Here is a 12,454-nt window from a genome sequence, read left to right on the forward strand (position 1 = left end):
GAAAGACTTTTTGGTTGGTTTTTCGAGCTGTGTTTTTCCTATTGCAGTGTCTGGTAGTGTGTGTAATGGTGCTGACCAGTCTTGTCTCCCTGGTGTGTTGTTAAAGCGCACTGCCTGGGAGATGAGAGGTATAAATGATATCTGTCTGGCAGTACTGTGTAGTGAAACGTCACACTGCCACCCATCCCCCACAGCGAGAAGCACTGCGGTGAGCCTTTGTTTTGTTTTTATTTGTGAAAAAAATTGATTCGGAGAGGAAATGTGGGTGCCCTACATAGATTTTTACTGTAGCTGCATACTGTATAGGTAGCACATGTTTATTTGTTTTGTTTTTTGTTAAACCCCTGGAGTGTGGAGTAAGTTAAATAATCATCCAATTTGGGGCAAATTTTGGTGTGGTTTTAGAATTTTACTATTCAAGTTTATCCTACTAATAGTACTGGCCTATTAGTTGGTTTGTTACGTGTACCGTAAGTGGAACGGGAGCCTCTTTCGTTCCCTGAGTTTAACCATTTGGAGTATTTAAAATATCCGCCTGTGCTGCAGTCTAGTATTACTGTACATGTTAGGCTGAGAGGCAATGTGTTAGTGTGATGGATCAGTGGCTGGGTCACTGCTGTCGCTCGCTGGGATTGACTGAGTTAACGAACATCTTGTAATCATTTAGCCCACCCTGAGACTACCCACAGTTTAGAGGCTGTCCACTGTCACTTCATGTGGGCGGTGTTGATTGTGGAGCACACTCTCTGTTGTCAGTCATGCACTTCGCCTTTAAAGTTTTTGTGTGTATGTCAAACTGGTAACTTGGCCGCGTCGCTGTTTACCCTCGCTTCCCTCGACAGTGGATTGCAGTTACCAGCTTAACCTTTCAGCGACCTTTTTTGGAAACGACAGGAAATTTGTAAAGAGCTTAGTTGGAGTTCCAAATAGGTTCCAGTTGTGTATAGCTGATGTAATACTGTGTGCAAAGAGCGATTTCAAACAGCCTTTGGTTTGCTGGGGTTACTGGCAGTTTATTTACTGGCTAGGCCTAGAGTTCAAGGCTGACTTCCTCTCTGAAAACACAAAGTATTAACTGCTGGACTGGGTGGAGATGGCCAGGTTTAGTGGAGTAATTCATGCATTGGAATATATTTCGTATTATTCACCGCTAAGGAAATAAACATTTTATACACAGGCAAATCATCTCGTAATGAACAAGGGGCTCAGTGAAAATGGTGTTCATATACAGGCAAGTTAACATACTCAATACTTTATGACAACCATTGTAATTGCTAGTGGCTGTCTAAAACGTACAATAACTTTTGTGACTAAAGATCCACTGTTCTTAAATGTACCATTAATTGTAGCCTATCATAGACTGCCATTCAGTAAGTGTTTCAGTTGTTCAAAAGTAATGTTTACTCTGTTTACTGTATACAGTCTACAATAATTTGTGTGATTATTTAATAGTATTGCAACAGCAGGTCATACACGGTATTTGTTGTGGTTTTATTGTCAATCTAATATTTCTTTTAATTGTAATTAATAAAAAAAAAAAAAAAATGCTTAGTAGAGTGACTGGATAACTGAGTGAACCACAGAGTGTCATGCTGCTGTTCAGCTATTGCAAAACGCACAGCTTTTATGCGATCAAAATGAAGGCAATACAAGCACGATTTGAAAGGGTTTTCACTGTATAATAAATGTCTTAAACACTAGAAGGAACTTACTGTGCTGTGCTCTACTTGGTGCTTTTGAAGCCTCTTCAGTGTAATGTGTGACCTCAGAGAGAAGCCAGAAGGTAAGTGTGTACCAGCACTGGAGAGTCCGCTGTGCCTCTGATTGGAATCGCAGAATGATCCAGTGCATTCGTTCTGCATGAGTGGGCACACGCCAGCCAGCCAGCCCAGAGTAATTGGTGCTATCCAGCGAAAGCAAAGCACTTTAGACTAGCCAGTACCAGCACAGGGAAATCGGATTCGTTAAAATTGAACAACAGTTAGTAGCGCCCTTTATTTATTTTTTTCTCCGGGTTTTTCGGTTTTAAAAATCTGGAATTTGTTAGTTTTTATAGCCACAAATGTTTGATACATTGACAGCAATGATGACGCTAGAAATGCATGAAAAAACCTTTCTAAACGGTTTTAATCAAAAACCTTTCAGAAAAAAAGGGTACAGTTTGGCATTTTGTAATAGAAACAAACTAGGAACATTGTAAATTTAAAAAATAATCAATGTAGGCTTTCTTTTTTCTTTAACACAAGCTGAACTATAACATTTCAAAATAGATTTTATGTTTTCATTAATAATTAATGACAAACTGTAAGTAAGTCTAAACATTGATTTATTCTAATTTATTAAAAATGCACTTAGTAATATCTCCCTGAGAACTTTGGAGAAAAATGCAGCAACTAGACCCTACATTCTGCAGTAGTCATTACAGTACTATCTGTACAGAGTAAATTATAGGTAGTCGTTTTCCCACAGTGCTAACGGTAGCTAGCAAGTGAAGTGGCACGAGGGGCAGCTCCCTTTTACAGTTAAAAATCATGGCTGTGCATGGTGGCTGAGAGATGCAAAAAGTAGTTTTTTCATGCGTTTCTTGAAGCTTCTTGTCTTACAAACACTGAGCTATTTCAATGTCATTTTATATATATGTTTGCTTAAACTGATTTTTGTGGTAATGTCCTTGGGTGCCTAATTCCATTTTTTTTTAATTCCGTGATTCCATCTGTGTTCTCCGCAGCATGGATTTCACAGGGCCCTAAAGTAGTTAGTGTGGGACCCTGTGAACTCTCCACAGGGCTGTTCAGTTTGTTTCTTGTTTTCTAATAGAAAGTCCTACAGTGAACCTGCAGCAGTTTTTGTGCAACTCAGTTGGAATCCCTTTAAAGCAGTGATAATAACCAAGGCTTTGAAACTCATTTTCTTAACAACACAAGAACCATTATCACAGGTTCCTTATTTCCTTTTTTTTTTATTTTCAAATGAGGAAATTAAATGTTCCACTTTGCTGGTTCCTGCTTACCAGAACTGTTAAAATAGTGCAATCCAGTAATTTGGACACAGTCGATTGTTCTACAGATTTCTTCAAGAACTTAATTTGGAATCCTGCTTGCTGTATTTATTCATTCATTGCACTCTGTCCAAATACAGATCTTGTGCATTGTGCACTTCATAGCCTACGTGCTGCAGCATAATTGAAAGGGTTTCTCTATGTTCCCGAGGGTTAACACACATATGGGTTAAGTTACCAGGAAAGGTCATTCAAATAAGGGGTTCTGGCCGTTAATTTATTTATTTATTTAACTGGAGAAAGCGACAATTGAGGGATATGAAAAGAAAGTGGAGAAAAAACGTGCGACAGATGGAAAATGTTTAAAAGTGAAAAAGTTGGTTTTCTGTGCCCTGTTACCTCACTGAGCATCAACACAGTTTGCAGCATACTCTCTAGACACCCAGTCAATGAACTTACTCCTTAGAGTGTAGTTCATAGCAGCAATTGTAACAGAGTGAGGCAGCCCTCCCTAATGAGGATCTAGGGATGAGCTTCATCCAGTTTGACAGGGGGCTACATTCTTGGGTGACTGTGACTTAAATGAAGTTCAAGTGCTGTTAAATATTTGATGGTGTTTTTTAGAGGGAGGGGGGGAGGTGGGTGGTCAGGGGTGTTTTTAGTAATTTGTTAGCGTTCTGAAAACTTCAGGTAACTGTTTATTCATGTTCTGTATGAGTATCGCATACTCTACAAATTTCATTTATATACTCCCAGAGATGTTCATTTAAATACAAGGGGAGTTGCTGTGTTTTGAAACCCTGTCACCGTTATGCAATGAACTGCTGCCTTCTCACTGTGTATTTCTAAATTGCTTGAAGAGATTACTCTTGCTTTAGCTGATCCAGAGAAGCAGCACCAGCTATTGCAGTACATAGGCAAAAAGTAGGCACAAGTTCAAAGCGTGTTTTCATCAGGCACTGTCCTGAAGGTATAAGCTTAGCAAAGTTAAACATTAGCGAGTGTTGAATGATCTTGTGTCTGTTACCAGCTGATTACCTTCCACCACGCAATGCTGTGTCACCCGGCGCGTATGAGATTAGAAAACTGAAGGGATCCTATTGCGCATTCAAAATCAAAATGATTTCTTCCTTAAGAAGAGAAGTTGTTTTGCTCTTTTTAAAAACTGTTTTCCCCCCCACACGTCCTTCAGTTTCAATTTCAGTGGCAGTTTCATAAATGTATTTTACTAGTAGTTTAAATTGATAAATGAATGATGTAAATTTGTACAGAATGAGCTACAGTCCCATAAGCGGGGTTTATCGATGTAGACAGGTTTTGTTGAGTTCCCAAGAGAGAGAGAGAGATAGAGAGAGAGGAATGTTCCTTGTCAGCAACTGCCTTCCAGGGATAGAGGGAGTTGTAAAATCCAGACACTGTACAAATGTGCCAGGAACAGACTGTCCTGTAGTCCTTTCAACAGTAATGCACTGTGCACAACCTTGCAAGTTTTACTTGGGAAAACCATACAGTGTACATGAGGCAATCGAGAGAAAAACAAGTCTTGCATTTTCCAGGTGAAGATGTGGGCTTTCGCGGATTCCTGCCAGCTCTATTTGTTTTCCCGCTGTTGCACTGCCAGACGAATACACTGGCGAAGGAGGGTCTCGTTGTTTTAGAATAACACCATTCGTGTTGCATTCGTCATGTTGGCCAGGGGCCTGTTGGTCATTAGTTGTTGGACGCAGATTGTTACACAGTGTGCTATTCCTGGACATGTGACCACATCAATAGCAGTGTAGTGGTATGGATGTAATAAAAATAACACTACTACAACTACTACTAAAAAAGATATCTAGTCTTGATTCCCAATAATGTACAATACTGTTTGATACTGGCCCAATTCTGCCAAGTTGTATAAATTCTTATCAGCAATATTGTTTTTAGCTCACACAACAATCATGTTAGTGTCATCGTGTCTGTTTCCTAAATTATTCGATACTTTTGCCTTCTGTGTTTGTTTTGTGTGTGTGAGAGAGAGAGGTGTGTGTGCATATGTGATTTGCAGTATAAGTGCTTACCAGTTTAAGCAGTCCTCTGACACATCAATGATCCGATGGTCTTTGTGTGTCCCTGTTGTCTCTTTCTCTTCTGTCTGTCTCTATCTGCACAGTGTAAAATGAAACTGCATGACACATATGTGCCAAGGGAGGAAGGAGATAGCGATCGCCTCTTTTGTGCATGCCGGTCCTGCTAAAAATAAACATGCATGGCTGCATTACCAGGGATCCTAGTTTTCCGCAATAAAAATAAAAGGATAAAATGGAGCCCCCTACCCCCTGTCAACAATATGATTCACAAACAGTACTACTGAATAACAGTCAACACAGGAAGTATTTATTAGTAAACTTTAAAATTCTAAGAAATTTACAAGCTTACCAGTGCCGTCAGTCGATAGTCTTTGCCATCTGGATGGCAATTGTCAAATTCATTGACCTGATCTTTAGGGGTGATTTTAAAAAAAAAAGTTGTTTTTCGGCATCTTTTAACAGCCTGTTCAAAAGTGACAACGCACTGGATACTGAAGTAAACGGCAGCTACGTTTTAACATGAATGTGACTGTGTGCCTCATTTGACCTTGACCTCTGTACACCAGCAGCAGTTTTATTGAACATGTATGTTTATGTAAACTTTAAAGCAAAATTGCCTTTGTTGATGATTATATATGATAAGTGTATTGATTTGGTTATCGAACAAACCAAAAAAAGCTTGCGTGTTTTTTGCCCCACCAGTAGTGTAACACTAAGTATTCTCTACCAGCATAGATAATCTGTTTTTCTACAGCAGACTGATTCCTAGGATCCCAGGTGATTTTAAGGTATATTTCATAAAAACTTTGACTTTCCTCATTTGATCTCCAACCATCTGAGCAAATATCTGTTGACCTTTTCAGTTCTTTAATTGTATTGCTTTAATGTGATGAGAACCAAATAATTTCAGATGACACCAGCACATCAACCTATTATAAAACAGACTATGCAGGCAAAGATGAGGCTCGCAAGTGAGCAAGCAATTACACAACTCGGTTTCCTTGGTTAACGAGAAACTGGGGGAAGTTATTTTGGAGCGAAGTACATTTTGGGCAGGTAACAACAAAAATAGTAGCTTTTTTCTCGTCTGCCTTTTGAGGGAAGAAAGCTGTTTACATATCTCACATTTCCATGACCTTAAAGCCAGTTTCACAGGTAATGACTTTAAGCAGTTTTTAAAATGTGTGTGTGGGTGCAGTCAAGCATACACGCAGAATAATATGTCAAGTTCACATTTGTCTTTGTTGAACACATGCATGACTGTAGCGTGTGGTAGCTAGCTACGGTCTTCTGCTACAGTTCCAAGTGATTAATCCCCTTTGTCTTCCTTTTTTTTTTTCAGACTGAACACAGATCAATAATGAGCAGCTTGTAAATCGCCATTAAAGGGACCACCACAATGTCCAGACCTACGCAGCCTGTGCCCCAAAACAGGAGGCCGGTGGACAGCCGTCACCACCCTAACCCCCTGCCCATCCCCATGCAGCTGGCCAGGGCTCACACGGTAAGCAGTTCCTTTTGTAAAAGACCCCTTTTAGCAAAGGGGTTTACCAGTGCAGCTACAAGGAGGCAGGAATGTAGTCTACAGCTGTGGTCAAACATTTAGCTTCTCTTAGAATTGAAACCTCATTATTAAAAAAAAAATATATATATATATATATATATATATATATATATATATATATATATATGATCTTATTTAACATCATGTAATCAAAGATATGGCAAAATCATACCTCAATAGTCACTTTTTTGTTAAGTATATGGGAAAATTACAAAGAGGTGTGTAATTCAATATGTTAACGTAACATTATTCAGCAGGTCTCATTCGACTTAATTAAGTGCAATTAGTTAATTCTATAGGGAGGTGTAACATTTTTGGCCATAGACAGATAAGCAATTTGTCTGAACAGATCTGGGAAAGATTTTTAGAGCAGAAGTGGAGGAAACATGAAAAGCTGCCGTGACTTCTAGTAAAAATGCTTGACACTCACAGCACTGATTTGAGATTGGTCTTGCCAGGTATGGACAAATTCACACTGAAAAAGTGGAAAAGCTTTTGTAGGCCCCACCCCCTTATCTGTTGCAGTTTTAAAACTGATTATAACTGTAAGCAGTGTGTTATTGAGACGTGGCTACATGCACTCTTCTCAGTAGGTGAAGTGTTTTGTCTCGTGAATTGCAGCTTGCTGCAAGCTAACACTGTCATTTATTGTGCTTTCCCTGTGGACAGGATTATAGCTTTTGTTACCAGACTTTATTTGCAATGCTCATGCGATTAACATACAGTGCATTGCACTCAACTGCCTGTGGCTTAGCGCAGCATGTTATAGGAAGAACTGGTTGGGATTTTAGGGGGGCTGAGTGTCAGACTTTTTAAAGGGGAACTGAAACGCTGGTACAGAAGGCGCACTTGATTTGCAGCTAGCAAAGTAAAATAATTCCTTATGTCAGATGGTATCTGTACACAGAAAATTTAATTGTCCCCTGTTGACGGACATGTTTGCAGCCGGTAAGATGGTTTGACCGCGATGACAATGCTGCTGTAAAATGACACGGGAAGTTAAACCGCAACAGACTACATAGTTTAGTACAGCATACCATGTTTTTAAATGTTCAGATACATTAGCATGTGTTTCTTTGAAAACTGCACATGTGAACTACAGTACAGAAGAACATAACCCAGTATAATATAAGGGATTGAATGGTTCCGAGACAGGGAAGATTCAATGGAATTATTTCATTAGCCAAAACCAGCCGTTCTTTTTATAATGTCCCAGGAGACTGTTAATCCTATTGCTTTTAGAGTTATTGCAGGTGTCAGTGTTTCTTCTAAATACCTGGTATTTTTGATGAGGTGTCATTTTAATACAGAATAAACTATGTTTACTACGCAGTCAAACACCAAACAAATGATTAGCAGTGTGCCGGGAGTAATTTGCAGCAATAAGTAATCAAACCTACTTCAGATAGCTTCTGTAGGTGGTTTTCAATAGGGTTTTTCTTTCTCCCATGTGTCATAAGGGATCTGCAGGATGTGCTAAAATAGATCTCCAGTTTCGAAGGCTGTTTTTTATACTGTTTTGCAGTTCATGTGGTTTTCCTCCAGCCCACAGTCTATTCTCTTCGGAAGTTTCTTGATGTCAGCTACATAGATAGTGATCTGTGCAGTGGGGCTTCCCCATATCGGGGCTTGTGATGTTTTTTTACTGCTGTTACTCATTTGTGTGCAAGCAAATCGCTTCACAAAGCAGCAGGACAAAGCCACTATGTCTAGCCCTAGCAGCCATGTATACTGTAGGAAAACGAACCCTGGGAGCATTGAGCCTTTACTTAATGCTGTGTAGTGTAGTGAAGTCATTATCATCGGTAACAGCTGCTTCAGTTGATTGGAGGTTGGGATTACCGCCTTTGATCTCAACTGTGTGTTTGAAGCTCATCCAGGTTGATACTGATTGAGGAGAACTCCGATTTCCAATAATCTATTGAAGAAGGGAAACGTTCTTCAGTACAGTGAAATGGGTGGCATTTATTTCAGATGTCATTTATGCATTGGCTTCCTTTTGCATGATATCTTTTTGGATACAGTCTATATTCTGCTATAAGAACGAAAACGAACATTTTTGTCACCAATTGTATTTTAAGCATGGTTTGTTGAAATATTGGAATGTTTTTCCACAGCACTGAAGTGAGTGTGTTTTGGTGGTTGCATGGTAATGAGAAGGTGTCGTCACAAAAGCTCTATAGTACTGCTTGAAACCTTCGTAAGCATTACAAGTGAGATGAAGACTGAATAGCCTTGCACTGCACCTCACACATGGACTGTCTCCCCCAGGGGGCATCATTTCGGGCAGTGTGTCTATGTAAGCTACTATTTCCACTGCTGAACTGAGACACAAACATGATTTGATACACAGCTTTTCTAAGCATGGTGCGGTCATATTTTTCCAGCAAGGTAAATAAAGTGTAATGAGTAGGTTACTCGGTTGTCTAATTGTGCTGGTATTGAAGTCATGCTTCTGTGCAACAAGCAGCCTTCTATTTCCATCATAATAAATAGAAATTCAGAAGTGATTCAGGGGACTGGAGACTGCAGGGCGCTTGCAGTGAAAATGACTGTCAATTTGCTGTGTCTGTAGGAGTATTTTTCAAAAGAGAACCATGCGGGGCTTTTCAGTAGATATTTCAACTCCAGTGTGGGGGTGGTTTATAATAACTTGAACTGTGTTTAGTAGTATTTTATATGAAACCAGCATGAAAAAAAACAAAAACAATTTGCAGTAGGTAATGCCATTAAAATAATACCTGTCAACAGGGCTTCTGTCCATATGACAATTTTGTATACATTCATGAATATAATGTGCAAGTATGAATGTTGTGTGTAATTCATGGTTTACCTGTCCAAGTATTAGAATGGGAGGTCATTTCTGCTAATATATCATCGGTTTCTTTTCTCTTTCAGGATGTAGGAATTGCGGATTACCATCATCATTCTAGAGACTACAATTCTCACATGTCTCATGGGGCAATGTCCCAGCCTTATAGAAGAAGACCGTCTTTGTTGTCAGAATTTCAGCCAGGAAGTGAAAGGTATGCACTTGGATTTCCAGTATTCAGGTTTCTTTTACTTTTCTAAAGAAGCCTGGGTTGGGGAGAGTTCTACTGGAGCTTGGCTTGTGTCCATGCCTGGCTAATCCATAGCTTGATGCAGCCCTTTCTTTTTATAGTTAGTGAGAGACTTCATCTGAGAGGGGTTTCATAGTGGTGTGGTTACCATACCATATGTGTGGTTACCCTAACTCAGTCCATGAATTAAAATGTACAAAATGTGAGTAAAATATTATTCATACCATAATTCTATTGTGGATACCAAATGCCAGGGGTGTCCACCTGGTCCTGGAGACCCACCATCCAGCAGGTTTTCACGGTATCTTAAATCATCAGTGGTTAAAGACCTGGAAACAAGTTAGCGTTGACCAATTCAGAAAACCAGTTAAGTTAAGTAATTCAGCTCGGGTGGAACGAGAACCAGAAGCCTCTATGACTCTCCAGGACCAGGGTTGGCCAGCCCTGCTATATTCTGTGTGGCATGGTCAAGTCTGACCATGCCCTGTATTTGTTTAAGTATGTGGTTGGGGTCAAGCACTGCTAAGGTACTGATTCTTTTTCATGTGGCTTGGTCTTGGCGCTGTTTTATCCCTGGTCTGCATACCATACTCTGGGTGTAATGTCCCATAGACACATACCATTCCACTAACTCTGAGGTTTCTAATATGTGGTTCTGGGTTGTTTCAGGATTTGAGCAGCTTGTAATCCCATTCATTTGGAGGGTCGGAAACCACTGAGGATACCACGCAGATTTCTTGACCTGGGCAGTTGTATTGCTTCATAGACAGTAAATCATGCAAAATACCTGTGTCCTCGAGAGTAACTGTGGCCACCAATGTTTTTACATAGTCTGACTGCTGGTTAAACCTGTCCCCTGCACTACAATAATACACATTTATTATTGATGGTTGGTATTTTATCAAGGCAAACTCATATTGTGACATGCGTTGAGTAGTCACTCTGGTAGCATTCTACATGAGCAGAGCTACAGTAGCTGAACTGTTAGATACAATCACATGTTATATAACTAGCTTTGTTTTGCTCCAGCATTTAATAAGTGAACAGGTGCCAGTACTACAATACGAGCATACAGGGCCCTGTTAAATTGTCATATTAATGGGTCAGGAAGGTTTTGTACCAGTACAGATGAGGCTAGAATAAGCAATGTAACATTTCAAGACTGAAGGCCATTTGCTGTCAGAAATCATTTTTCTGAGCAGCTGCATGGTTTAAATGTTGTGTGTGAAACGCTTTGGCAAGAATGAAAATATGGAGTGTTAATACTCTGAGATATGCAGGAGAGATTTCATATTTCGTGTGTTTTTCAGTGATTTCGAGGCAGCTGCTTTTAACTCTAATCGCTTGCACTGTACAGCTCCTATGCTGTGGATTTAAATGGGCTGGTGCTGCCTGTTTTTCAATGAAACAAAATTCAGAAAAATAAATAATTCACTACATTTAAATGGATTACAACAAAACTGTCACCGTGATGTACAGACATTGCTCTTTCAATATCTAGTCTGTGGATGGGGAAAATCAATTCCTGTACTGCAGTCTGGAAGCTTGGCAAGGCAGTAAATGAGGGAACAAGCATTTCAATTGGGTGTATCTACAGTGCAGTTTCCCATCTGCATTCTGTAGCTATAACAAGCTTTCAGAAATAGAACGTTCAGCTGATGACTGCAGTATTTGCCTGAAGGAATGCTCGGGGGCTCAAGTGCCATTCAGAACAGGCTTTAGAATTGAAATGAAACCCAGTTTCTAGCTTTGCACCGTTGTAGTGGGTGTAAAGGCTTTGCAAATAAGGATTTTTGATAAGTGTATTCATATAACCATGTCTAAATTCCATTTCATTTATCCATATGCTTTTATACAAATTGTGTATGTGCTGTGTGTAAAAACTGATAAGAATAAAAGTAAACTGGGAGTATAAACTATTGATCTGTGAGACTTGTGGTGGAATACTGTATTCATGCAGTACACTATACAGGCAGATATCTGAGCTTCCAAGCAATGTATTTATATATCTATATAAAACTCTTGTCAGAATAAAGGTCTGGCAGTGCCACTGTATTCACATGGTGCCAGGTTAATGAATAGACAAAGTGAATCACAGGGCACGCATTCAGAAATGCTAATTCATTTTGAAAAAAATACAAATACAGACCCTTTTCATACCTGTAGAATAATGGAAAGCCAGGGCCCCAACGATCAGTTGCTATTAAAAGCAGAATGGATAATGGATGTCTAATAGCTCCCCTGAACCCAAGTGCAGTTTATTTTATGGCCAAATGACTTTCTTCATCTGTATACAGTAGCTTCCCATCACAATAAGCTGAAGATCAGTTTTGATCTTTTTTTTACTGTTGCTTCTCATTCCTTTAGAAAAATCAAATATAATGTATTTTCTTATTATTTATATTATCTTGCTGAAGAATGAAGGACTGCCCGACTAGCCGTAATCCTGATGGAATGGCATGCCTGTGAAGTATGCTATGATAGCCATGCTAGTTGAGCTTGCCATGGACTTGGTAAAGATCACCAACTCTGTCACCAGCAAAGCAACCCCAGACCATGACACTGCCTCCTCCATGCTTGACAGTGGAACCACACATGCAGAACTCATGCGCTCGCCCTCTCTGCGTCTTACAAATACTCGGCGGTTGGACCCAAATATTTTAAATTTTGACTCTTCGGTCCATAAGATCGACTTCCACTCCTCAAATGTCCAGTTTCTGTTTTTTGGCCCAGGCAAGTCTCTTCCTCTTATTCTTTGCAG

At 39.7% G+C, this 12,454-nt stretch overlaps 1 protein-coding gene across 8 annotated transcripts in view; it reads left to right on the forward strand.

Annotated features, from left to right (window-relative positions):
- LOC121297194 (nuclear receptor corepressor 2-like) overlaps nt 1-12,454 on the forward strand; it is a 127,817-nt gene that overhangs the window by 15,915 nt on the left and 99,448 nt on the right. For all 8 annotated transcript variants that reach the window (XM_041223320.1, XM_041223326.1, XM_041223327.1 and 5 more), the window contains exons 2-3: nt 6,410-6,571; nt 9,530-9,657. In XM_041223320.1, the coding sequence (XP_041079254.1) occupies nt 6,467-6,571; nt 9,530-9,657 (233 nt within the window). In that variant the 5' untranslated portion in view covers nt 6,410-6,466. The remainder of the gene's footprint in view (nt 1-6,409; nt 6,572-9,529; nt 9,658-12,454) is intronic.

This window comes from Polyodon spathula, chromosome 22, assembly GCF_017654505.1.
Source record: "Polyodon spathula isolate WHYD16114869_AA chromosome 22, ASM1765450v1, whole genome shotgun sequence".
NCBI classification, from domain to species: domain Eukaryota; kingdom Metazoa; phylum Chordata; class Actinopteri; order Acipenseriformes; family Polyodontidae; genus Polyodon; species Polyodon spathula.